At 42.4% G+C, this 25246-nt stretch overlaps 1 protein-coding gene across 2 annotated transcripts in view; it reads left to right on the forward strand.

Annotated features, from left to right (window-relative positions):
* The window catches only part of ARMH4 (armadillo like helical domain containing 4), a 157578-nt gene that overhangs the window by 71177 nt on the left and 61155 nt on the right, over positions 1-25246 (forward strand). For both annotated transcript variants that reach the window (XM_045810473.2, XM_045810472.2), the window contains exon 5: positions 713-970. In XM_045810473.2, coding sequence (XP_045666429.2) covers positions 713-970 — 258 coding nt within the window. The remainder of the gene's footprint in view (positions 1-712; positions 971-25246) is intronic.

Genomic DNA, 25246 nt, shown 5'->3' on the forward strand with positions numbered 1-25246 from the left:
TTGAGCATCTTTTTATGTGTTTGTTGGCAATGTGTTTATCTTCTCTGGAAAACTGTCTATTCAGGTCTTCTGCCCATTTTTTTTAACAGGATTATTTGTTTTTCTGGTGTTGCATTGTATAAGTTCTTTATATATTTTGGATATTAACCTAGTGGGTCCATCTTTTTTTTTCTTTTTTTTTTTTTAAGATTTGATTTATTTATTTAACAGAGAGAGACAGCCAGTGAGAGAGGGAACACAAGCAGGGGGAGTGGGAGAGGAAGAAGCAGGCTCCTAGCGGAGGAGCCTGATGTGGGGCTCGGTCCCAGAACCCTGGGATCACGCTCTGAGCCCAAGGCAGACGCTTAACGACTGCGCCACCCAGGCGCCCCTAGTGGGTTCATCTTTAATGACCTTCAGAAAACAGGGAAGGGATGTTTTCTACCTTTGTCGATATAAATTTGACTAATAAAAATTTGTATTACCTGAGCTTTGACTCCAAATAATAAGCTGCGTACTAATAAGCTGAAATGACTGTGATCTTGAAGGTTTAAAACATAGATATATGGTGAGCACATAATCCTGCAAGGCCCACATCACCCAACTTTGGCTATAAAATTTGTTTTCAGAGATCAAGCACAATTGTTTTGTAGTGTTTGGGTCATTTCAAAAGATTCATCGGTAGGCACTTACCGTATTCCTTTGTGTTTCTTGTTGATTTCTTTTTTCCTAGAGGGAGAAGAAGACGAAGATGAAGAGGATGAAGAGGAGGAAGATGAAGAAGAGGAAGCTGAGGAGGAAGATGAAGAAGATCACGATGCAGAGTCCCTGGATGAGAGCTTGGACGGTGACGCTGAGCTGCCCGGGTTTACTCTCCCTGGCATCACGTCTCAAGAACCTGGCTCCGAGCAGGGAAACCTGGGCCCTTTGGATGGAGCCACGTACCAGGTGCCAGACGCCATCGAGTGGGAACAGCAGAATCAGGGCCTGGGTAAGAGTCATGTGTGTTTCTTTCTTCCTCCTCCCTCTCCTCCTCTTCTTTTTCTAAGGTGACAGCTTTCTTTCTTGGCATTGATTATGGAGCAAAGTGGGTTTTCTGGTTGTGTTTATGGAGGGTTCATTTCAGAAAAAGTTATCCGTTTTTTCTTATATGTTTATATTTAGTGCTCTTAAATAGCCAGGCTCCCAACAGTCTCCAGCTGCCCACCAAGAGCACAGTTACCTAGTTTTTGGAAGGAATTCCATCTTTCCTTACCAGCTGGAAGACAAGTCGAGGTTTTGGGAGGACTTCCAAATGGGGAGAAGCCATGAGTAACCAGTGTGCTGAACACACCGCGTGCGTGGTCTGAAGTCAGAAAACAAATACATGTGTTACCTTCTGTCCCTGTGAAATGTGCTCCCTGGGAGGAATTCTTCCCCCACTCCTGAGCGAACGCTCGGCAGACTTGTCACTTTTCCGTTTCTTCTTAATGCTACATTTGGTCGTCAGATACCATCTCAGTTTGGCAGTCCGTGTCCAGACACCCACGTACTTGCTCTCTTGGGCATGGCCTGAATTAAATGATCTGGGAGAGGCTCTGTGGATGCAGGCTGACCTCACCTCAGACACTCTCTCCCCGGTCAGCAGGGAAGCTCCCCTGTCTGTCTCTGCTTGGCTTTTTCTGGAGAGGTACTGTAAGCTCTGGGTGATTCTTTGAGGCCTTACTCTTCTCCAGAGAAATCCCCTCTCTGAAAGTCCCTTAGTCTGTGACAGCTAGCCACATTTCTAACCTTCAGTGCAACAGAGGTTATGTTTACAAGTCATAGAACCAGTGTTTGGCGATTTCATTGAAAATTTGGATCTAGGTCTGGAACTTGGCTCTGGAATATCATACTCATGTATCGTCGTGCTTCGGTTGAAATGTCCAATTTTGAATCCCATTGCATATGATTTCTTAAAGATCATTCTTCTCTCTCATGAAAACTCTCTTTTAGATCTGTGGTGAGAAAGCGTGAGTGCGTTAATACGAGTGCAGAGCTGGAAAATTGCTGTGTCAGGTTATTGCATGATTGTGTAATTTAAAATAAGCTCTTAAAAAAAAGATTTTATCTATCATTCCATCTGTCTATCTATCTGAGAGAGAGAGAGAGAGAACACGTGAGTGCATATGAGTGATGCGGGCAGAGAGGGGCAGAGGGAGAGGGAGAAGCAGGCTCCCCGCTGCAGAGGGAGCCCCACAGGGCTCAATCCTAGGACCCCAAAATCATGACCTGAGCTGAAGGCAGACACTTAACCAACTGAGCCACCCAGAAACTTCAGCTCTTTTTTTTTTTTTGAAGGTGAAATTGGACTTCGCAAAACTTTTAAAGGTTTATGATCTAAGGAGGAATGCTTTTCTTTGATGAACTGTCGTTTTTATTTGGTTAATTAATTCGTCCAACAGACCTAACTGAGGACCTACACTGTTCCTGGCACTTTGCATGGTCTTGGGGACAGAGAGAAAAGTAAGAGTGGTACCTTTCTTTGATGAGAGCGGAACCCACTTCATAAAGGTTTGTGAGGAGGATGAGTTGTATAATAAGTGTAGGTTATAAGAGGGCAAAGCAGAAATGTGGAAGCCAGCCCTGTTGTCCTCTGTGCTGCCTCCTGGTTCCAGCTCCCATGCACAGCTAAGTATCCTTAAGTTAGAGATACCAATTTAGTGATTTGTGATGCTTTTAAAAGTGATTCCCACAAGTCCTGAGGTTTTTTTTTTTTAATAATGAGAGTTTCTGTTATTATAATAATTTACCATTTCCCCAGATGTCCCTTACCTTTTACTGTCACTTCCTTTCCTGATAAATTCATTTTATCAACATGTTTTTAGCACGAGTTTCCTGGGAACCAAAACAAGGAACAAATCTTCCAAGCTGGATTTTTTTTTTCCTTCCCACTGTGGGAAGACTGTGTTTGAAAAGTAGTGTCTGGGATTAGAATTTTATTTGTTCATCAGCATTTTCTTGGAGTGACAGGAGTATCTCCTACTCACTCACAACCAGTGATAACTTCTGGATCAACAGTAATTGATACAGTTTTCTAAATATTCTCAGGTCAGATGAGACAGAGGAAAACCGCTCCTATTTGTGATGGATTTTGTGGTAGGTAGAATACTGGCTCCCCAAAACTGTCTACGTCCTAATCTCTGGAGCTTGTGGATGTGTTACCTTACCTGGCAGAAAGGACTTTAGCGAGGTGGTTAAGTTAAGGGTCTTGAGATGGGGAGGCTATTCTGGGCCATCTGGGGGGGCCCAATAGAGTCAGTCACAAGTGTCCTTATAAGGGGGATGTGGGAGAGTCAGAGTCAGAGAAAGAGATGTGATGAGACAGGCAGAGGTCACAGTGATGTGGCCACGAGCCATGGAATGGGAGCAGCTTCCAGAAGCTGAAAAAGGCAAGGAAATAGATTTCCCCCTCGAATCTTGAACCTCTTGAACGCAACCTGCTGACACCTTGATTTTGGCCTCTCAAGACCCATTTCAGACTTTTGACCTGCAGAACTGTAAGGTGATAAATCTGTGTTGTTTTGAGCCGCTAGGTTTGTGGTAATCTGTTACAGCGGAAATAGGAAACCAATACAGATTTCAGTAAGTATTTCCTGGGAAGCATCATTTTAGGAAGTAGAGCTGCATGGCAGCTGTAGTCAGAGTGTGAACATTGTAAAGTTAAGTGTAGTTTTTTTCTTTTTCAAAGATTTATGTATTCATTTTAGAGAGAGTGAGAGAGAGAATGAGTGTGAGAATGGGCAGAGGGGCAGAGAGAGAGGGAGAGAGAATGCTGGAGCAGGCTCCCTGCTGAGTGCAGAGCCCAAGGCGGGGCTCAATCCCAGGACCCTGAGATCACGACCTAAGCCAAAATCAAGAGCCAGACACCCAACCTACTGAGCCCCCCGGGTGCCCTAAGTGTAGTTCTTCATGAATCATTAAAAGTGCAAAAATTAAGACCTTTTAAAAAGTAATTCTGTTTCATATAATACCACTCTAATTGACCTTCATTCTTGTTTTCAGTTGAGTAATTTATAGGTTATCACGTCCTGTTTTATAATATGAATGATATTCCAAAGCAAATGTTAAAACCCATATAAACCCTTAAAAATGAACAGATTGAAGTGGGTAGCTGGGATTGGCTAAAAATAACACAGACTCTTGGGGCGCCTGGGTGGCACAGCAGTTAAGCGTCTGCCTTCGGCTCAGGGCGTGATCCCGGCGTTATGGGATCGAGCCCCACGTCAGGCTCCTCCGCTATGAGCCTGCTTCTTCCTCTCCCACTCCCCCTGCTTGTGTTCCCTCTCTCGCTGGCTGTCTCTGTCTCTGTCGAATAAATAAATAAAATCTTAAAAAATAACACCGACTCTTTGAACAGATTATAGTTTCATTTCCTGTGAAGTAACATGAGCAGACAACTTAGACGACTTTCTAAGCAAAGCAGTAGATTCAGGGCCTCACATTCTCTGAACTTCTCTTTTCTGCTTGTCACATACACGTCGCCTCTGAAGCTTTGGAGGGAAAGCTCTCAGCTGCTTGATCTCCCTGTTGAGAGGTGTGAATGGCATGAACCGTATGTCATCGGGACAGAGAGAATTAGCCGCGAAGTCCCGTTATGGCCGAGGTGGATCAATCGATTGGTAAAATGCTAATAGCATACAGGAAGTTTTTTCTCCAAATGCGCGGAATCAATTTCTTCTCTTATCTAACAAGTTCATTTTCAAATATATTGACAAATTTCATGTTCAAATACAAATATATTGTACAGAGAGCAGACGTGGCAACTCACCCCACACAACTATGCTTTTTAATGTATAAAGTCAATATGACCAAAGTTACGTCAACATATCCATTTTAATGCCAGAGCATTCCAACATAATTAATACCTGGGGATTTTTTCCGTTTTGTATTCTATCTCTTTCAGGATGTCTCTAGCTATATAGGTAGCAGGAACCTTATCTTAAATTGGTTTAAAGAGTAAAAAGATCTATGTCCTTTGAGAACAAGAAGTCCAGAGACAGAGCTCTTGGGTCGATTGACTCAGTAGCTCCACAGTCATCAGTGACCCAAGTTTTCCCATCTTGCTGCACTGTCCCCCTGGGTGTGTGACTTTGCCCCTGGACTGGCCTCCTTATGGTTTCAATGGCTGCAGCCGCTTCAGGTGTCCCACCCAGAGAAGACATTGCCCAGAGAAAGGAGGCTGTCTTTTCACTGTGTTTCTTTCTAGAGAGAGAGCCTTTCCTAGAATCCCCCAGTAGAATTCTTCCTGCCTCTAATCAGCTGGGATTAGGCCACATGCCCATTTCTAAACAGTCATTGGAAGGGGACTGTGGTCACGTGGCTGGTGGGATGGGTGGGGGTGGGTGCCGATCACCAGGCGGTCACTCGTGATTCCTGTGTGTTTCTGCTCTCTTCCTTGTAGCTGATACTGTCCATGTCTCTTCTGTCCTCTAAGAATCCTATGGTTAATCCTATTAAATTAGTAACCTTATTTTCAACCTGTTTTGAGTTCATAAGTTCTGGATGAGAGTCAAAGGGTGGCATTGTTCCATTTTCTTCCTCAGGAGACCATTTTGACCACTTTTCCATTTGGTTGATGTTCTGGGTGGACAAGTCCCTCAGCCAAAACTCCAAAAGCCATCAAGTCGTTGAATGCAGAATTATGACAGCTGTCTTCACTTTTTTTCAAAGCCTACATCTAACATTAGAATGGGCTTTTGATTTAGGAAGAGACTATTTTTCTCTGGAGGTCTTTGAAACACATGATAAGTATTCAGTTAACAGACTAGGGATGTTTGTGGAAAGCAGAAGAATGAAGAGCTCTATGTATCTATCTTTCCATCAGATGTTCAGGGAGCACCTACTATGTGTGTGCTGTATGCTGTGCAAATGTTGACGGGCTAACACATGAGGAGACAAATTACCATGGGGTGGAGCGTGGTCCCAGAGATGTGAGGTCAGGGCTGAGCAATTCCACAGTGAGGAACTGAATCATCACTTACAACCAGAGGTTGATTCGAGTGGCAGCCATCTGCAAGGTGTGACTTCACTGGTCTCCTAATTTATATCACCCTTTCTGCCTTAACATGGTGCCTGCTTTTCAATATTAGAGCCTTCCTTTGGATTGAGATGGAAGGCCTTGAGAAGGCCTTCAAAAAATGCAAATCTGCTATCTGGACAGGATAACTCATTAAGATATTATCCTGTATTTATTGTTATTAACTTATCAGGCTCATTAGCTCATGATTTAGGATGATTTTAAGGTAAAAGGGAGAGGAACACAAGACAAATGCGTTTTGAATTGGCAGGAAGGTAGAGTGAACTGTAGGCGAAGGGCGTGGGGGTTGTACTCTATAGAAATTGGCCCTCAACTGTGGGAAAGTCAGGCTTTTAGCCCTAAAACATGTCAGCTCTGCTCCTTCGGCCCCTTGTGCTCCTTCTTCTTATTCTTTTAAAACACTTAACATGTAGCTGAGACTGAACACTTAAATATAGTCCAAATTGGGCTGCGGCTGCAAGGAGAAGATGCTCCGTGACATTTCAAACAACTCTCCACTGCAAGAGATGGCAGTGTATTTTGATGTATAACATGTGAAGCTATGGATTAAGAGGTTACTCAGGAGGCTTCCGGGGCTACCATAAGTAAATGTGTGTATGAAAGAAGAGGCAGGAGTGGAGCCTTAATCCAACATAACCAGCCCTAAGTGAGTGGCAGATTGGCTAAAGCCTCCAGACCAGTGGTTCTCAATCTTGGCTGCCCTTTGGCATCACCTAGAGAGCGACACAATATACGGAGCCTGGCTCTTACCCCAGAGGACAGCCGTCCTAGATCAATCCACTGTTGTCCCCTTGGGGTAAGGCAGCTTCTGTTTATGCAGAGGGATGGAGAAAGAGGATTTTAAGAAGGGTTTGTATATTCTGTGAATGGATTCCCACTAGTAGAGATTTACATGGCTTTTAGGGATTTTTTGTATATTGTATTAGTGTGTCTTAAGGAACCCCCCCCCCCTCAAGCTTTATACAGTTACATGGAGATCAAACTTAAAGTCAGTTCTGTGTGTTAGTTTCCCCAGAAAGCCAATGGTCACATTACGGACTCCTAAATCTGGACCAGGGAGGTTTGTCCCCAGACTCCTGCATCTGGGACGACTGAGCAGCTTTTGGTGTGAGTGTCCTCGGTGGGCATCTGCCAGTTGCCTGGGGTTTCTTCCTGTCCCAAGTTGGTACCCAGGATTTCTGGGTTTGAGGGTAATGCCATTCGCCCTTCCTTTGGAAGGGACTGAATTATTTTTCCTAGTCAGAAGGAGCAGGCAATGTAGGGGCAGACCTCCTTTTTCACATAGGCAAGGCACCCTGATGCCAGAGCTTAAAATAGAGGTTGTGATCCCTCCCTCTCTGCCTCACGAGGATGAGCCCGTACGAGAAATGAGGTCTGCAGGGGAGGACACGTTCCAAGGCCAAGATATTATTTCTTCATAGAGCTTTCCATTTGAGCTGTTGATTACTTGCAGGTTAGTCCTAGTTGGAGATTCCAGGGGAGAAAAATCTGTCCATATGCCTGTGGTGAAAGATTCAACGAGCTCAGGATTTCCGTAGGTTTTAAAAGCACTTATTTCCTGAATTTTCCATTTACTTATTTTTATCCTGTCGTATTGTAGGTATTTTTGTCAGAAGCCTTAAATCCTCTTTTTAGCACGAGGTAGGTTATAAATAGGTTAAATTCTTAAAAACGAATAGACTTCCTTCCCGCTGACCGTTTCCAACTGTGGTCACAAGTGTCTACCGAGGACCACGAAACAGAAATTCATATGAACCAAAAGTCAAAAGGGGAGCTGGCCAAGCCTACAGAAAACCAGGTGCTGGCCTAAAAACAATTTAACGTACTCTTGTTCCTTCCTTTCATTTTGATGTTCATGACACTTCTGATGAGCTGTTATGTATATTGGCTACAGTGAAACTTTTGTGTTCCTTTAACATAGGAGACGTTAAGCTGTTTGGAAAGAGGAAAAGATTGATGGCGCGGCAAATTTTGTGGATTGTGCTTAATTTTTTTTAAGACTGACACCTAATGACTTTTCAGAGCTGTTTTATAAGACTTTTACACCAACGATCTCAGGCTGCACTGAGGCTTCAGGAATTCATTAATTCCAAGAGTCACAGGCAGAACTCAGATCATTAACACATACACACACACACACACTCACCGTTCTCTTTGCCCAAGTTAGCTGTGGGACCCTGCAAGTTCCCTTCTCCTCCCAAATTTTCTTTTGAGAAAACGAGTGAGGGAAACCCACAAAACAGAGTTAGTAGAGAGTGTCTCTACAGCACAGTGGCAGCCACAACTATGCATGTGTGCGATTTTGTGTGTTCAGAGCGGTTAGCTCCCTCAGACATAAAACCTCTCTGGGGATAGTCCTGTGTTGAGGAAGGGAAATCAGCACTGGTTGTTAAAATAAAAATCTTTGCACCAGCTGGGTCTCTCCAGTCCTGTAGTAGTAGATTCTGCCTGATCTAAAAGAACTGCCAACCTCTCAAGCTGGCCTCAGGAAGCCAAAGCTATTTTCGAAATTCAAGGGATTAGTGGTGCGAAGCAAAAATACAGCACAGCAAAAGGGAAGGAGGGACCAACTGTTAAAACAAGGAATCAGACATTTAGATCAGGTCACTTGGAGATTCAACAGTTCATGGATAGGAAGCATTTCTTAAAATGTATGTCTCTTTTATATTATCACCGGTGTATTTCAGGACCTCCATGGTCCATCTGGGGTCTACTTTCCTACTTTACTTTTCCTGGCTTCTCTGGTCCAGACCTCTGCCTTCATCAGGCTGTCATCACTACCACCAGAGCATGCATTTCTGCAGACGTGCATCCGTCCACGTGCAGCTCTTGCCGAAGCCTTTCCTGGAACCCCTGACACACTGAGCCCTCCTTTGTGAAACTTGCCCAGCAGTTGTTGTCAGGATCGCTCAATTTCCATTCATCACACTATCTCATTTTGCTTATTATTTTTTGGGAGCCTCACAACACGTAGCACTCAGCGTTGAGTACTGTGGATTGCTTAAAAGGGGGGTTCTCTTCCAGCTGGTAACCATTTTGGGCCTGAAACTTTCCATCACCATTGGGAGGAGGGATCGGTATGCTTTATGGCACTCTGCCAGTTAAACAGTAATCCCTTATATAACTAGCCTGAGTCGCAGTATGGGGCCAAGGTGAGGTGTTTAAATGCAATTCTGTTTGATTAACAGAAGGAGCATTAGCTTGATTCATGGATGAAATGTTAACTGATCAGCTACTGAAGGCTTTCCGTAATGTTTATAACTGACATTGAGCTTAAATATCAGGTGGCAGGTAGAACTTCATCTGATAATAACTTTCTCTGGTTCTCTCTACTTATCCCAAAGTAGTTTTTACATCTACAAAGCCTTTAGTAATGAACTAATTATAACATGCCTTTGGGTCGTAAACCATAGATAGCATGTTGAAGGCCAGGTTTTCTGGAACATAATCTAGCATTTTAGTTTATTTTTCCAGCTTTATTGAATGTCATTGACATATAACATTGTGTAAGTTTAAGGTGTACAGTGTGTTGATTTGATATACTTATATGTTGCAAAATGATTACCAATGTAACGTTGGTTAACACCTCCATCCCATCACGTAACTACCATTTCTTTTTTTGGTGAGTAATCTAACATTTTAGAGTATTTTTTTTTTCAGAATGAACTTTGAGTGATTCTGCACTGTAGAACTGATCAGACCTTGGAAATGTTGTGCCACTTACCTGCATTGTCTTAGCATCTGAATCACATAGAATCAGATGATTGCATTCCCATAGTGATCTATCATTTAAAAAATTTCCAAATAGTGAATTGGGTGGCATAATGGAGATAAGGCCTATATAGCTTCTACCAAAGAATATAAACAGCCATAGTATCAGCTAGGTGGAAGTGAGAAATTTATTGAACCTGATTGTCTTTGCTACTGGATCAGAGCTTCTCCAAGCCAGAGAATCCAGTTGTCTTTTTATATCTCACTTCTGAATGCAGGAGAACTGTAATTATAATAATAGTATTTTAAATACTTTAGGGTCCCACTTTGAAAAAAAATATCTCTTTTCATGTCTTTAATGACCTAGAGGAGGTCCTAGGTACTGGGTTCTTTTGTTGGAGATTCACTTAAAATAAATTTGGGCTGTTGATTATGGAGATCCTTCTGGAAACCTACACTCAAATATCCCAGCTCCAAATTACTTATCTTTATTTATTCAATGATCTGTGTGAGATAATAGACTTAATGCATTACAGAAGCTGAAGCCGTTATCTGTATTTTCATAATTAAATTTCATTGAATTAGGGAATTGGGGAAAAATCACATTTCTTTCATTAGGAATGGATTTCTTATATGAAAATTCAGCAGTCACTTTTCCTTTGGAGAGCTAGAGAAGGAGCCTTGGAAGTAAGCCAGAAAATAATCTCTTCATCAGCTACAGTTAATAAAAACATTAATAAGGCACATTACATCTGAGGAGAATGCTGTGAACAAATTCCTTCGTAATCAGAATGCACTTGTAGGGCTCAGTTGGAGAATTATTGTGAAGTAATCTAGTAGGCTCTCCTGAGAATTAAACAAGAAGAAATACTGAGAGAACTGGGAAAATTTTCAGAAAGGAAGAAATTAAGTGTAAATCGCCCTCTTTGAAAAATACAGAAGGAGGGGCGCCTGGGTGGCACAGCGGTTGAGCGTCTGCCTTCGGCTCAGGGCGTGATCCCGGCGTTATGGGATCGAGCCCCACATCAGGCTCTTCCGCTATGAGCCTGCTTCTTCCTCTCCCACTCCCCCTGCTTGTGTTCCCTCTCTCGCTGGCTGTCTCTATCTCTATTGAATAAATAAATAAAATCTTAAAAAAAAAAAAAGAAAAATACAGAAGGAAGTAAACAAAGGTGATGTTAAAAAGCTTCCCATTGTGTTAAAACAAAATTGAGAAAATAGTGGAAACAGTGTCCTTATCTCTTGACTTGAAGTTAGATGCTGCTAAATTAAGGTGAATTACTTAATCAAATGTTATTAGTGTGCCGTACTAAGAATCTGGATATTTGGAGTCTCTCACACATTATTTGATCACCAAAGAATGCACTTGACTTTTGCATTTCAGAAAATAGAGCAATTCAGTAGTTCTTCCCTGTCTCCAACTGAGACCATAAAAGAAGGGTGCTAAAGCCTCAAAGCCAAGCTTAGTGATCAGGGGTGGTTGAAGTCAGCCCATGAACTTGTTCATTTCATTTCAGCACTTGAGAATTAATAACCACAGGGTTTTGCTTTTCCAACTCAGAACTGTTCTGCTTTTTTGTTGGACAAAAAGATTCTTTCACAGAACCTGGCACAAAATACAGATATATGGTCAACAAGGGGTCCCAGTTTCAATTCATGTGGAGCGTCTTTAAAATAAACTTCACAAACATACAGATTATCGAGATCCAGGGAAGGAATTTCAAGTGGAGGAGTGCTCACAGCTGAGGGAATTTTGATTTACATCTTCCATCTCTAAGTTTTCCTGCAGGGCTGAACTATTTCTGAAGTAATGGGATTTGATTTTTAAGCTGCTCCCTTTGAAAGAGGACAGCAACTGTTTGGAACAGGATGGATTTGATGAATCCTTGGGGATAAATACCGAAAGTAGTGTTGGCGACTTCCAACTGCATAAGGTCTTTTATGAAATCAGCCATAGTCAGCAGGTGAATGACTACCTGGGTTTGTTTATCACAAGCCTGATAAAGTGTTGCACATCCCGCAGGGCCAAGACCTTGGGCTTCCAAGCCCTGCCATGCGGGAAGCAGATGGCTCAGGAAGGCCATGCACAGAGAGGTAAGGTGAAGAGTTGTTGCCAGATAGCTCTTACTATTCAGGGCTGAGCCACTGAAACCATAGAGACAACTCATTGACTTAACCCACTAATAAAAATGGGGTGGGGGTAAACCATGGGAAAAGTACGATGCCGGGAAATTTGTTTTCAGGGGAATCTTGCAGCCTTTTCTTCCTCCCTCTCCCTGGTCACCATCCTCCTCATCCTCACTTTGCCCTCTTCCTTTGAGCTCGGGTGGCACCCCTGCAGGACCTCCCTGGCATCCAGAGGGGCCTCGGTCTTCTCTTAACTCCTTTTTCTATATTGAAAGAGTCTTTCTCAAAAAACCTTGGTTTGGGGACTTTTTTGAGGGTTCATCAATAATTCATAGTTATTAAAAGATACATTTTAAAATTAGAATTAATCATGATTCTCATTCAACTATAAAATGAAAATGTGTCAGAGATTTTGAAAAACTCATTAATTAATAAAGGAACCAGGCAGATGCTACAATCAGTTCAAAGCAGAGATCAAAGTATCATCAATTTATATGGACTCAAGGACTGTTAAAATGAATTTAGAAATGGACGCAGGGTGACTTTTTCCAATTGTTTTGTCTAGAGAAGAATTATTTGTATTGCTATAAGTTATCTACAATTTAAAAAGTTGTGAAATAGTCCATAGGCAGTGCAGAGCCCTAATGGAATCATGTGATTTTCATAGGCTTCAGCACGCCAATACAAGGATAGTCAGTAGTTTCTCCCTTCGTCTAAAGTTTACATTTTTTTCTAACATCCTAAAGGAAGAATATCTTGTATATAACCCTAATTTGTTTGGAAACGCTTCTATCATGAAAGAATCCTTGTTCGCTCAGAGAACTCAATGGTGGACATTGGAGAAGTGGGAATGTATCTGCTAGGGAAGACCAGCTGCTGTAACAAACAGCTCCCAGCTCAGTGGCTAAACACAATGGATTTCTTACTTGCCCTTTCAGTTCCCACTCACTCAGTTATACTGCCATCAGGTGTCTCCACATCTTTTCGGGCCTAGGCAGCCTGCCTGGATTCGCTGCATCCAGCCAGAAGGCAGGAAAGAGAGAGAACTTAGGAAAGCCTGCTGGGAACTCTTCAGCTGGGAATAGACCTATTTTGCTTCCACTCGGATTCTGTTGGTGAGAACTAGTCACGTGCCCCCACGGGCCAGGTGGTCACGGTGGTAGTAAATGAGCCGTAGTGGAAGCAAAAGCAGCTCGGCGAACACTTTGCATTTTCAGGAGTCTGCCTCGAGGGGCAAGGCCCTTAAAAGGAAAACCCCAGAAAACTGATTGCTGTTTATAAATTATTGCTCGGTCATTAGTGATGAGTGTCTGCACAGGGAAGAAAAATCTGTATTGTGAGGCAGGATAGGACATATGCTGTGCACCAAAAAAAAAAAAAAGCTCTGAAGGTACCAAAGTCAGGAAGAGTAATTTCAACCAGGAGAAACCGTGGGAAGCATTAGAACAACATACAGGTTGGCAGTTGAGAGCCTAGAATTGGGACTCAGGAAATCCCGAATTCAAGCCTTTGCCTTACCACCATTGACCCTGGACGAATTTTTAACTTTTCTGAGCCTGGTTTTCCTAAGTCTAAAAAGGGCATAATGACTCTTAGTGCGTAGGATTTTTGTAACATTACATGAAGAAATATACATGTACAAAATGAAGCAAAAGTGCATTTATATGAACCCTTAGAGGTTAGGTTGTTTTCAACAGGCAGCGAAGGGCAAGGGGTCTGCTAAAAAAAGGCCCTTGAGTCCCATTCCTTCCCTGCCTCCCTCCTCAGGAGCGTTTATATATTGGGAGTTCCTAATCAGACTGTATTTGAGAAAAGGGAGTCCACTACCAACCATGCATTTGAAAACCTAGATATTTCTGAGAGCATAATAGTCGAACTGTTTAAAAACCCGACAAAGATTTCTAGCAGCCTTTGCTGACTTATTCTTTCCTTTCCAACGGTGGTTGTCTGCACAACGCTCAATTAACTGTTTAGTTTAAGCACTGTAGTGCGAAGTGATTGCCTGCCTTAGAGACAACATAAACGATTAGTTTTTCACTTTTCAGGTATTATTTCTTCAAGCTATAGGTATCTGTTTCTTATTCTACATTTTTGCCTGTAAAGTTTTTTTTTTTTCCAGGTTCATTATATATTTTAGTTTTGGGAGCATGTAGCATAATTACAGAATGCTGTTAGGAAAGAAAAAAAATCACAACATGACTGCCTTCAGAACATTTAGCATAAAGGCAGTAGCATTAAGATATGAACTTGAAAATTGAGAATGTTCTATACTACTTAGTTTCCTTATATAAGTTCATAGTCCAACTTCTCTGCGTGAATGTGTTAATATTTTTATATAGCTGAGCATAATCCTTAGGAAAAAGCAAGTGCAGCGAACATTAATAGGCATACAGATTACCTGGGGATCCTGATAAAATGCAGGGTCTGATTCAGTTAGTTCTGGGGTGGGACTCAAGATGCTGCATTTGTATGAAGCTCCCAGGAGAGGTCAGTGCTGCTGGTCTGTTGACCACACGGCGAGAGCGGCAAGGGCCAGTGGACATAACTTTTTATCTGGGAAGTTGAGGACGCCTCACTCGGGAGATTAAGGGGTCCAGAAGTTCTTTTTATTTTTTATTTTTAAATTTTTATTATTTATTTATTTTTTTAAAGATTTTATTTATTTATTTATTTGACAGAGAGAGAGAGAGACAGCCAGCGAGAGAGGGAACACAAGCAGGGGGAGTGGGAGAGGAAGAAGCAGGCTCGTAGCGGAGGAGCCCGATGTGGGGCTTGATCCCAGGACCCCGGGATCACGCCCTGAGCTGAAGGCAGACACTTAATGACTGAGCCACCCAGGCGCCCCCCAGAAGTTATTTTTAAAAAGGAGTTAGACTTTCATGGTATCTGCTTTTATTAAAGCTGCAGTTGATTGGTCTTCCCATCTGTTCAAGACAGAATTCATTAGATCCTTAGACTAGCTCGTTTTGGCCCTCTTGTAAATTTTAATATAATTTCATGTAATTGTGTTGTTTTGTTTACTCTTAACAATAGTGACAAGGGCATTTCTTGACTAGCATGTCTAATCTTAGTGACCACGAACCCAGCTACTCAGATCATTTCCATGGTTCTTATTTTTGCTTATCAGGACTTCCCTGTGGCTGGTTAGAGTGTAGTGCCAAGGAAGCCAACCCCCAGCTCCGTTCAGGTAAGGATCATAGGCTGAATCCTAAAAAGAAGCCCTGTGAATCACAGGAGAGTCCCAGTCAGAGCAGATTGGAACAGGGCAAGTCCAACCTTGCTTTTGGGAGAAAAATATCCAAGTACATCTTCAAAGTTTCTGTTGAGCACCTACCTATTTCATAGCATTTTTTTTTTAAAGAGAGAGAAAAAAAAAAGGGAGGGAGAGAGCATGAGCAGGGGGTGGAGAGGGGTAGAGGGAGAGGGAGAAGCAGACTCCCCACTGAGCAGGGAACCCCATGCGGGGGCTTGATCCCAGGACCCTGGGATCATGACCTGAGCTGAAGGCAGACACTTAACTGACTGGGCCACCCAGGTGCCCCTTATATAGCATTTTTATGGGCACATAAATATAGAGTAGAATTAGCTGTAGCAGCTCTCATTAACAGGATGCTTGCTCTATATCCATACTGCTAAGCACTTGACTTACTTTACATTGTTTGAGTTTCATAGGTAGGTGTTATTATTCTCCATTTACAATTAAGGAAACCTCAGGGTGTGCTTCAGATCAAAATGGCTCCCGAATTCCCATGATCTCAAAATAGCTGTGTCATTTCCAGGCATCACATCCCAGTGTGATGATATCCAGCAGAAAAGAGACATCATCTCTTTCTCACAATCTTTTTAAGGAAGAAAGACTCCTAGGAGCTGCTCACAGGTCTTTTTTTGTTTTTGTTTTTTTTAAATCTTGTATTGGCCATGGTTTATCATATGCCATGTCTAAACCAATCACTAGCAAAATAAATGGAACTACGTGGGTCCCATTGAATTAGGTCTGGGGTCAACAGAGTACAGTCTTTGGGCCAAATCCAGCCTGCTGTCTGTTTCTGTAAATAAAGTTTTATTGGAACACAGCCATGCTGTTTGAGTGGTTGCAAAAGAGACCTTACAGCCTGCAAAGTAAAAAATATTTGTTATCTGGCCCTTTACAGAAAATGTTTGCTGACTACTGGCATAGGAGGCCAGTCAGGAGCCATTTCTTGCACCAAGGAAGGGGCTACCTAGACAGAATAAGGGTTCTGTCAAGAAGGAAGGAGTAAGTGGCTGTTGGATAGGCAAACCTCAGTGACTGCTCTAGAAGGGGAATCTTTCTTCCAGTGAAGCAGATGTGCTTTGAAGGACATCGGTGTGGGAAGGTAAGAGTGACGGGATAGTATCTTAGGCTGAAGTCAAGTGAAACGTATTAAGCGAAAGTTAAAGTAGAAACAAGGAGAAGTGATGACTCCTAGGTTTTGGCATGTGAGGAATTATGAACAGTTCTTCCAAATTCAGGTTGCTCAGCGAGTGCGGGGTGCCATGTAGTTCCCAGGGTCACATGTGACAGGGAGCATCAACAGTGGAGCGGGGTCGCTCCTAAACTTTTGCCTTGCCCTGATGAGAGTTTGATTTCTGAAGACAAAGGAAACAGGAGGAACTGCGAATATGATCGAGGCAGCACTGGTAGCCGAAATGTGAGAGGCCATGGCTAGTTCATTTCTGAGTAGGAGACAATGCTGGGCTTACTTAACCATACCTCTGGACTCCAGCAAAGCAAAAAAAAAAAAAAAAAAAAAAAAAAGCTGAGAGAAAAGTATTATCCCTATCCATTAACTCCGAAGAAGTACATAACTCATGATTGGTAGTAGTTTCTAAAAATTTCTGTTCTGATAGTACAACTAAAAATGAACCTGATGAGGAAGCAAAGGGTGGAATTTAAAAAACCAATGTGGTTTCAGGAGGAATTTGGATTTCAGAAGAAGAAAACAGGGTGTGTGGGGGAAGAGTGGACTCAGAAAGATGTAGATTATATCCCTTGTTAGCTCTGGCAACTTCAGAACATTAGTTAACCTCTCTGAGCCTCAGTTTCCCTATTTGTAAGTTAGGAGAATAATATTTAACCCTACAGAGTATTCTTGGAGACCAATGCATCCACTCTCACTCTTGACCTCATTTTTTTTCACTTAGAGATATTGTTATATCTATCAGTTCTTACTCTTTAAAACCTTCTGATCTTACTAAACCTTTTGTAACTGGTATGTCTTTAAGGACTAAATGTGGTTTAGCTCAGGGCTCTTTAGCTTGTTTCCTTTGGCCTCCCCTGTCCCACCAGCGCACCAAATACATACCACCGCCAAGTCTATGGCCCCCTCACTGGGCTTATGAATGGTCTGGGGCATTGGCCGTGATGTGGACGGCCCACTGGGGTATTCCAAAGGGACGAAGCAAGATTACAGCATGGCCAGATGGCACTGCTGCTGGCCAGGCAGAGAGTCAGGCTTTGGTGCACACAAAACTAAGTCGTGGTAGATGGCCTCCGACGGGAGGAGCGAGTGGCTCAAGCCTGGCTTCAGCAGGGATCCTTGGCAAGGCAGATGGTCTGCAGGTGGTCAGTAGACACTCTCAGGTGAGTCCTGGGCACTCAGGTGATGCTCTTTCAAGTTCCCCCTTGCCAGGCCTGCTCCTTATTCCCTTCTTGGTCAGCTTCTGTGGGACCACCTTTCAAACCTCCAGGGTCCCATTTGTTAACTCTCTTCCTTTCTAGCCCTTCTTGCTTCCGGTTCCAGTACCCACTTTTATCCCTCCTCCATTTTCCAAAGATTTGTTCTCTTTTCTTTAAAAAAAAAAAAAGATTTTATGAATTTATTTGAGAGAGAGAGATAAAGAAAGCTGGAGGGAGAGGCAGAGGGAGAAGCAGACTCCCTCTCGAGCAGGGAGCCTGACACAGGGCTCGATCCCAGGACCCTGAGATCATGACCCAAGCTGAGGGCAGACGGTTAACCCACTGAGTCACCCAGGTGCCCCTTTTCTTTTTTTTTTAAACAACCTTATTGAAATAAAATTTACAGATCATAAAATTCACTTGTTAAAAACGTACAATTCAGTGTGCTTGAGTGTATTTAGAGTTGTGCAAGGATCACCATAATCTCAGTTTTGAACCTGTTCATCACTCCAAAATCACCTTGCACCCATTAGTAGTCACTCTCCCTCAGCGCCCCCTGCCTCCAGCCCTACACAACCAGTATCTACCTTCTGTCTATCGATTTGCTTAGTCTGGACATTTCTTACGATGTGAGGTCGTTTGTGACCGGCTTCTCTCACTTAGCATAACATTTTTGAGGCTCATCTACGTTGTACTTGTATTACTACTTCATTCTTTTTACTGTTGAATGATACTCCGTTGTGTTGCTCTACCATATCTCGTTTGTCCCTTCTCCCGTTCAGGAACATTTATGTTGTATCTGCTTTTTGGCAGTGATGAGTGATGCTGTTAAGAACGTTCATGCACAAGGTTTTCTGTGGACGTATTTTGTCATTTCTCTTTTGTAGATCCCTCAGGGTGAAATGGCTGGGTCAGGTGTAACTGTGTTTAACATGTTGAGGAACTGCTGAACCCTTTTCTGAAACGGCTGCACCGTTTTCTCCTCCAGCCAACAGCGTACGAGGGTTCCAGTTGCTCCGTGTCTTTACCAGTACTTGTTGTAGTCTTTCTGATCGTAGCCGTTCTCACAGGTATGAAGTGACATCATTGAGTGTTTTATTTTATTTTGTATAATTCACTCATTTAAAATATACAATTGAATTTTTTTTAGTAAATTACAGATATGTGCAAGCATCACCGCACTCAACTTTAGAACATGTTTATCATTTCAAAAAGAAACTGCGCAAATTGTAGCTTTGATTTGGACTTCCCCAATGACTGACGATGGTGGACATTTTTTCATGTGCTTATTGGTCATTTATATATCTTCTTTGGAGAAATGTCTTTTCAAATCTTCTGCCCATTTTACAATTGGGTTGTCTTTTCATTACTGAGTTGTAAGTTCTCTGTATATTCTGGACTGATAGACCCATACCTAGACCCATATCATAGACCTATTCTGGACCCATATGAGATACATGATTTGCAAATGTGTTCTCTCATTCTGTGGGTTGCCTTTTTTCTTTTTTAGAAAGATTTTATTTATTTATTTGAGAGAGAGAGGGAGAGCACACACGAGTGGCAGGGAGGCGGAGAGAGAGGGAGAAGCAGACTCCCTGCTCAGCTCTGGGTCCAATGCGTACGCATGCGGACCTGGGCCTGACACCTGGCACTGGCCCTACAGGGGGCTCCTAGTGAGGCTGGGGGGACGAGGGGGTTGCTAGGCGGGGTAGGGGAGAGTTTGCGGTGGGGGGAGTGTTGCTCAAGGCAGGGCTGGATCCCAGGATTCCAGGACCATGATCTGAGCCAGCCAAGTCAGACGCTTAACTGACTGCTAACCAGGTGCTCTGCCTTTTTACTTTCTTGATAGTGTCATTTGAAACACTGAAGTTGTTAATTTGAGGAAGTCCAATTTATCTTTTTTTTTTTTTAATTTGTGCATGTGGTTTTGTATCTAGAAAATCATTATCAAGGTCGTGATGATTTACTCCCATTATAGTTTTCACTCAAAAAAATCCATTTTAGTTCAAATTTGGGTAAGATGTGAGATAGTCCAAATACATTTTTTTTATATGTAGATATCCAGTTGTCCCAACACCATTTGTTGAGGACTTACTTTCTTTTTCTTAAACCCATTTTTAAGAGCGGATTAGCATAATGTTAGCAAATGGCAAAGAGAAAGCAGAACCTTACAATGCTATTTTGCTTTTGTCTTTTTACCAGTGAACATGGTGTTCACACAATGAGGAACAGCAGATATTTAAAACCCTAAATATTAGGTGAAGAGATTGTAAGACATTAACTATTTTAAGTGGATTGTAAATATTGTGGATAAATTGTATCCCAGGGTAGTATTAAAGGTAGGGTTGTGGCTACTTAACTTCTAGCCTTAGTGTTTGTGGAATAAGAGTAAATGGGGGAGGCACTTATAGGCCAGAGGGAGTCAAACAATCGTAATTTGCATCAGCGGAGAATGCTAAGCTCCAGAAAGTACACATAGGAAAGCTTGGGATTAATCCCAACAAAATTGTCTCAAGTAAGAGGAAGTAGATGTCTCCCGTGTCCTTAGAAAGGAGTGTTTGCTAGAAGCCTGGGTAGGTTCACTCTGAGTAAGTAACACCAAACTAGCCTCACTTGTTTGTTTCACAGGACTAATAGACAATAGTTCAGACACAGTGTACTTAAACTAGAGCAAAGTATCGCATAGCTCACGGTACCCCTAGAGACCAAATGGGGACATATACTCTGCGTAACAGTGAGGTTAGCTGGCTTTGGTGATGGTAGGCCAGGTAACAAAGGAAGGAATGTCACTTGGAGGAAGCCATGAGCCTCACTGACCCCTTTGGACCTCTTATTAATATCTTGGATGAAAATACAGAATGCATGATAAAAAGCTAGGAAGTATACACTGGATGACAAGGGTCAAGACTAACAACTCAGAAGACTGGCTAAATCTAGTAAGATGAAAGTTAAGGGAAACAAATGTGAAGTCCCATACTTAGGTTCAAATAGTTGACTACTCAAGCTCCGAATAGAGGAGACTTCATTTAATCCGAAGTATTTCAAGTGGAAAAAAAATCCTAAGTGTTAGAGTTGACAGTGATCTCCTACCGCATTAACAATGTGAGTTGCCTTCAAAGAGGATGCATCATTTACTGAAGTTAACATTTGGAAAAAAGAAAGTAATGCTCTAACTTCATAGTGCCCTTCATTGCCTGTCTTCAGGTGTCAGACTCTGGGGGGGCTGGAGAGTCAGTAAAGCCTGTCAGTTTGTGGAAGTTTTTTTCTCTCGGTTCTGAAAACAGTGATGCAAATTGGAGTTTCATGTTGAAATTAAAGATACCCAGTTCTTATGTTATGTAAAAAATTATTAAAAAATAAAATAAAATACAAAAAAGTCTGTGTGGAAGCCCCCCTAAAAAAAAAATAAAGACACCCAGTACTTTTCTGTCATTGAGCAATGAAGGGAGAAAGAGTTGGTTAGATTCCTTTCCTTTCTTCCCTTTTTTCTTTCTCCCCGCCCCCATTCCTTTAAATAACACTGGATAGCAGTATTCTTAGGAAAAGAAAGGATAATGACTCAAAGATCTAAGGGGTCATTCATCCCTGGCTTCATTCCCAAGTGCTTTCCATGCATATGGGCATGTCTTCCGTTTCCATAAGCTTTGAGACCTGGAAACTCATTACACTGCTGAATGATGAGGGAATTCTTCGACAACAAAATGATAGCGTACACTTCTTCTTGCATGTTTTGTGTGTGCCATGTATTGGCTATGATGGTAACGTAGAAAACCTGGTTTAATCCTCACAATAACCCTAAGAGGTAGACAGTAATATTTTCTCCATTTTACCTATGAAGAAACTGAAGATCAAGGCCATATATCCATCCAGCAAGTGGCCGAGCCAAGAATTAAACCCACATCCATTTGGTTGTGAAAATGCTGCTCTTAATATACAGATCCAGATTTCCCTCATGGTTTTGTGAGCCCTTTCCAGTACCATGCTGGAGCTAGCTCGTACTGAGTTGCAAGAGTCAATTGTTAAAAGTTTTGGGAATTTTGTAAGCCAGTTGTTAAACCCAGCCATTATTAAAAACCAAATTGTATAAATGTAAATAAATTGTACTAAAACGTAGGTAAACACACTCAAAACTCTTCACTTCCTAATTATTTTACTACATTTCACTTCTGTCTGTGTTCTCGAGGTTATTTACATCTGTATGGTAGAAACACTACATAATCGTGTGCTACTGTGCCACTCTGCCCAAGTCTACATTCAGTGATGTCCTGCTGGTAGCTTAAAATTGGCTACGGTGAGAATATTTACACCACAGAAATGGGTGTTACAAATCGGGGCTTGAGTTACCTTTTTGTTGGTTGTCTAGAATTAAAGTGATGGAGAAAATGTTAATAATGCAGATTAAATTTTAAAGAGTATGTCAAGCCTAGTGCCAAAGCTGAAGGCAGCTTCAGTTTTCGTGAATATAGTCTGTGTCAGGGTGAGGAGCGGCCGAACGGTAGATCACGCAGCAGATTTAATAGCAGTGAATTTATTGGGAAAAGAGTTAGTGGAAGGGGATGCAGCTGCACGTGTCAAACCAAAGATGGGTTGCAGCCGTAGGCTAGTTACAGGTAGAAGACTTTGGCAACAAGCAATGAAAGCATTCTGTGAGAATCACTTGGCTGTATAGCATTTACGCTAAAGAACTTTCCTGTCTGTTTTTATTTGTGCATTGTGTGTCGTGCATTCTTTATATCAGGAAAATTTGTAATAAACACACACACACGCCTTTTCTCAGGAGAGCTGGTTGTAAGCATTTACCAGGATATCACCGCCATCTCCCCATGTTTGGTCTTCAGTGGAAATGAAGAACTTTTACAAACAGGCTACTATGGCGTTCTTCCATAATTTTCTCTTCTCTAGCCAGAATAATCTGTGGTTCATTGATCTTTTCCTGTAGGTTTTATTTTCCATGTTTTCTCTCGGCAGCCTGCAATCAGGCAGAAATCTCTTTACCTGAGGTGTGCAAAATGAGGCACATGACAGTATTCCAGAAAGGAGATTACCCATGCTGGGTGGGAGACCTGCCTCCCTGGGGACCCGGATAGTGCCTGGGATGAGCGTCACCTGGCAGTCCCAGGACCTGGCTTCCTGCCCTGCAGGAGGTTGTCCCCATGAGTTATCTTAAGCAAAGTTATTTCATTCTTTTTTTTAAAAAATAAAATTTATTTATTTATTTGAGAGAGAGAGAATGAGTGTGAGTGGGGTGTGGGGCAGAGGGAGAGGGAGAGGGAGAGATGCACACTCCCCACTCAGCGTGGAGCCCCATGTGGGGCTTGATCTCACGACCCTGAGATCATAACCTGAGCTGAAATCGAGAGTCAGATGCTTAACTGACTGGGCCACCCAGGCGCCCCAAGTTATTTCATTCTTAAGCAAATTTTGAATTAAGATGAAGTTGAGAGTTCTCTGTAAGCAAAAACTGTACATTTCAATGGCTGCTTCTTGAATTAGGCTACTAAGTATTGGGCCTCTTGGTTTATCAAGAGAAATGTGACTATAATAGACTCTCTTCAATGATTCTATTTGGAGATTTAAGAAGTAATACTTTCATAAATTTGTATGATCCTCTCACAGTTCACTAAATATTTTAACACATATTACCTTCTTGTCCAAACAGTGAGATAAACGGGGAGCTATTCATAACCCCATTTTACTGCTGGGAAAACAGGGACTCAGGGGAGTTCGTAACTTCTCCTAAGTGCAGAGCTGGTTGGCAGAGAAGCTACGTGGGGACTGCCAGGTTGTTTTCTCCATCTCCAATGCCCTTTCCCTTCAATCTGCTTAAACAGAAAATCCCAGTGAACTTGTCATCATCTATCTTCTAAGCACAAGTTGAAAAAAAAGAGTCTGTCAAAGGTAAATTGTAGCTTTAACTTTTTTTTCTGAAAAGTAAATAAATCCATCCTTTCTGAGATCAAGCGAGGAGGTGAAGAGGAGGTAACAGTGGGTTGCTTGCTAGGATAATTGCTTTAGAGCTCAAAGGCACTGAGCATGCCTGTGCACGTACCAGAGTGGGCGTCAACTGACAGAATGACCTGATGGGGGGACGGCAGCTCAGGGTGGGTGGTTTGACTTTTTACTTTACTTCAGGCGATAAACGTAGTCCTCTGTAAACTCTGGAGTTCAGTAAGCATTTGAGTGTGTGACTTGGGATATGTTTGGCTATAATCACAGGCAATACTTGCCTCTAGTATTTTTTTTTTTTTTACACTTTTAGTGACAGCCTTTTTTTTTGGCTTTAGTGACGAAGCTAACAGAATGACTTCTTAAGTGAACAAAGGGCACTAGAAAAATAACAGGGTTACATTCTTTTTGCAAAACGACATAAGCATGTTTTCTTATACTCTTCCAGGTTTCCTGATTTTTTTTTTCCCTCACCACTCATTTAGTTTGGAGTTGCCGTATTTTCATGGGCCAAATTCCCAAAGAGGTAGCAATTTCCCAAAGCCAAATGTAGACATGGAGGGGGTATTCAGATAAAGAGGAGCTTACACTAGCAAGACATTTCTTCTAGCAAGACATTTCTTCTTTCATTTTTTGAGAGGAGGGAGGGGCAGAGAGAGAATCTAAAGCAGACTCCATGCCCATCCTGACACGGGGCTCGATCTCACGACCCTGAGATCATGACCCTGAGATCATGACTTGAGCCAAAGTCAGAGTTGGATGCTTAGCCAACTGAGCCACCCCAGGCGCCCCTAGTGAGGCATTTCTGCAGTAATCATCCCTCCTCCTCACTCAGCAAGACTCTAATGAGAGGCAGTGGAGCCAGGAGTTGGTATTGAGCCTTGGGTCGCTCATTTGCTGTGGGATATATTAATGAATATACACCCAAGCGTCCTATTTGTAACGTGGAGATAAGTCTGTAGGAGGCATTTTGCAGGATGATGGGGTGATGCCCGAATGCCCTGGCATCTTGTGTCAGGCACCACCTGCAGTCTGCAAGTGGAAAGGCGACTCTTCCTCCATCTCAGCAGTAGATGTCGCTGCAGTCAACTAAAACTACAGGAAAGCTCTGGCCAAGGGGAATCTAGTAGAGGAAAAAGGAAAGGAGCACTAATAGCTGTTAAAATGAACAGAGCATCTAGCATTCTCCCCACCCCGAACTCAGATCTTTTACAATATCCTACTGTTTATTATTTTTAATAACCCATGTCCGATAATGGACAAGTCTTCAGAAAAAAAAAAGTTGACTCAGAAAACCATTTCATTCCATCTTTCACTTATTTAGCAATTCATTCATTCATTCAAGAAATTCTTACTAGGCACCTGCAATGTGTGAGGCGCTTGCCGGGCTCTGGGCTTACAATGATGAGTAGTACAGACAGTCTGACTTTACGGAGCTTCCTGCCAGGTGGGAAAGACAGGCAATTAAAGAGGTAAGACCAAAAAAAGAAGTAATTACAGTACAGAGAGATTAGCATAATCACAGGGCATGTGCTAGATGAAAAGAAGCAGACGACAAGGGGACCTGGCTGAGTGGAGGGGTCAGGGATGGTCTCTGGGATAAAACAGTGTTTCAGAAGGTGCCCGTATCGTGCATCAAGGCACAAATTAGAAAGCCAGCATCTGCATTCCTTTACTCCGTTTAAAATTCCCATGGGTTCTTGTTGTGATTCAATTTACCTCCTTTGTCACCAGCACCATCTGAGATGCATAAAAATTGCCTTCCATCCTAATGTTACTTAGGTAAT

This window comes from Ursus americanus, chromosome 26 (assembly GCF_024610735.1).
Source record: "Ursus americanus isolate L20-20 chromosome 26, mUrsAme1.1.p, whole genome shotgun sequence".
Lineage (NCBI taxonomy): Eukaryota > Metazoa > Chordata > Mammalia > Carnivora > Ursidae > Ursus > Ursus americanus.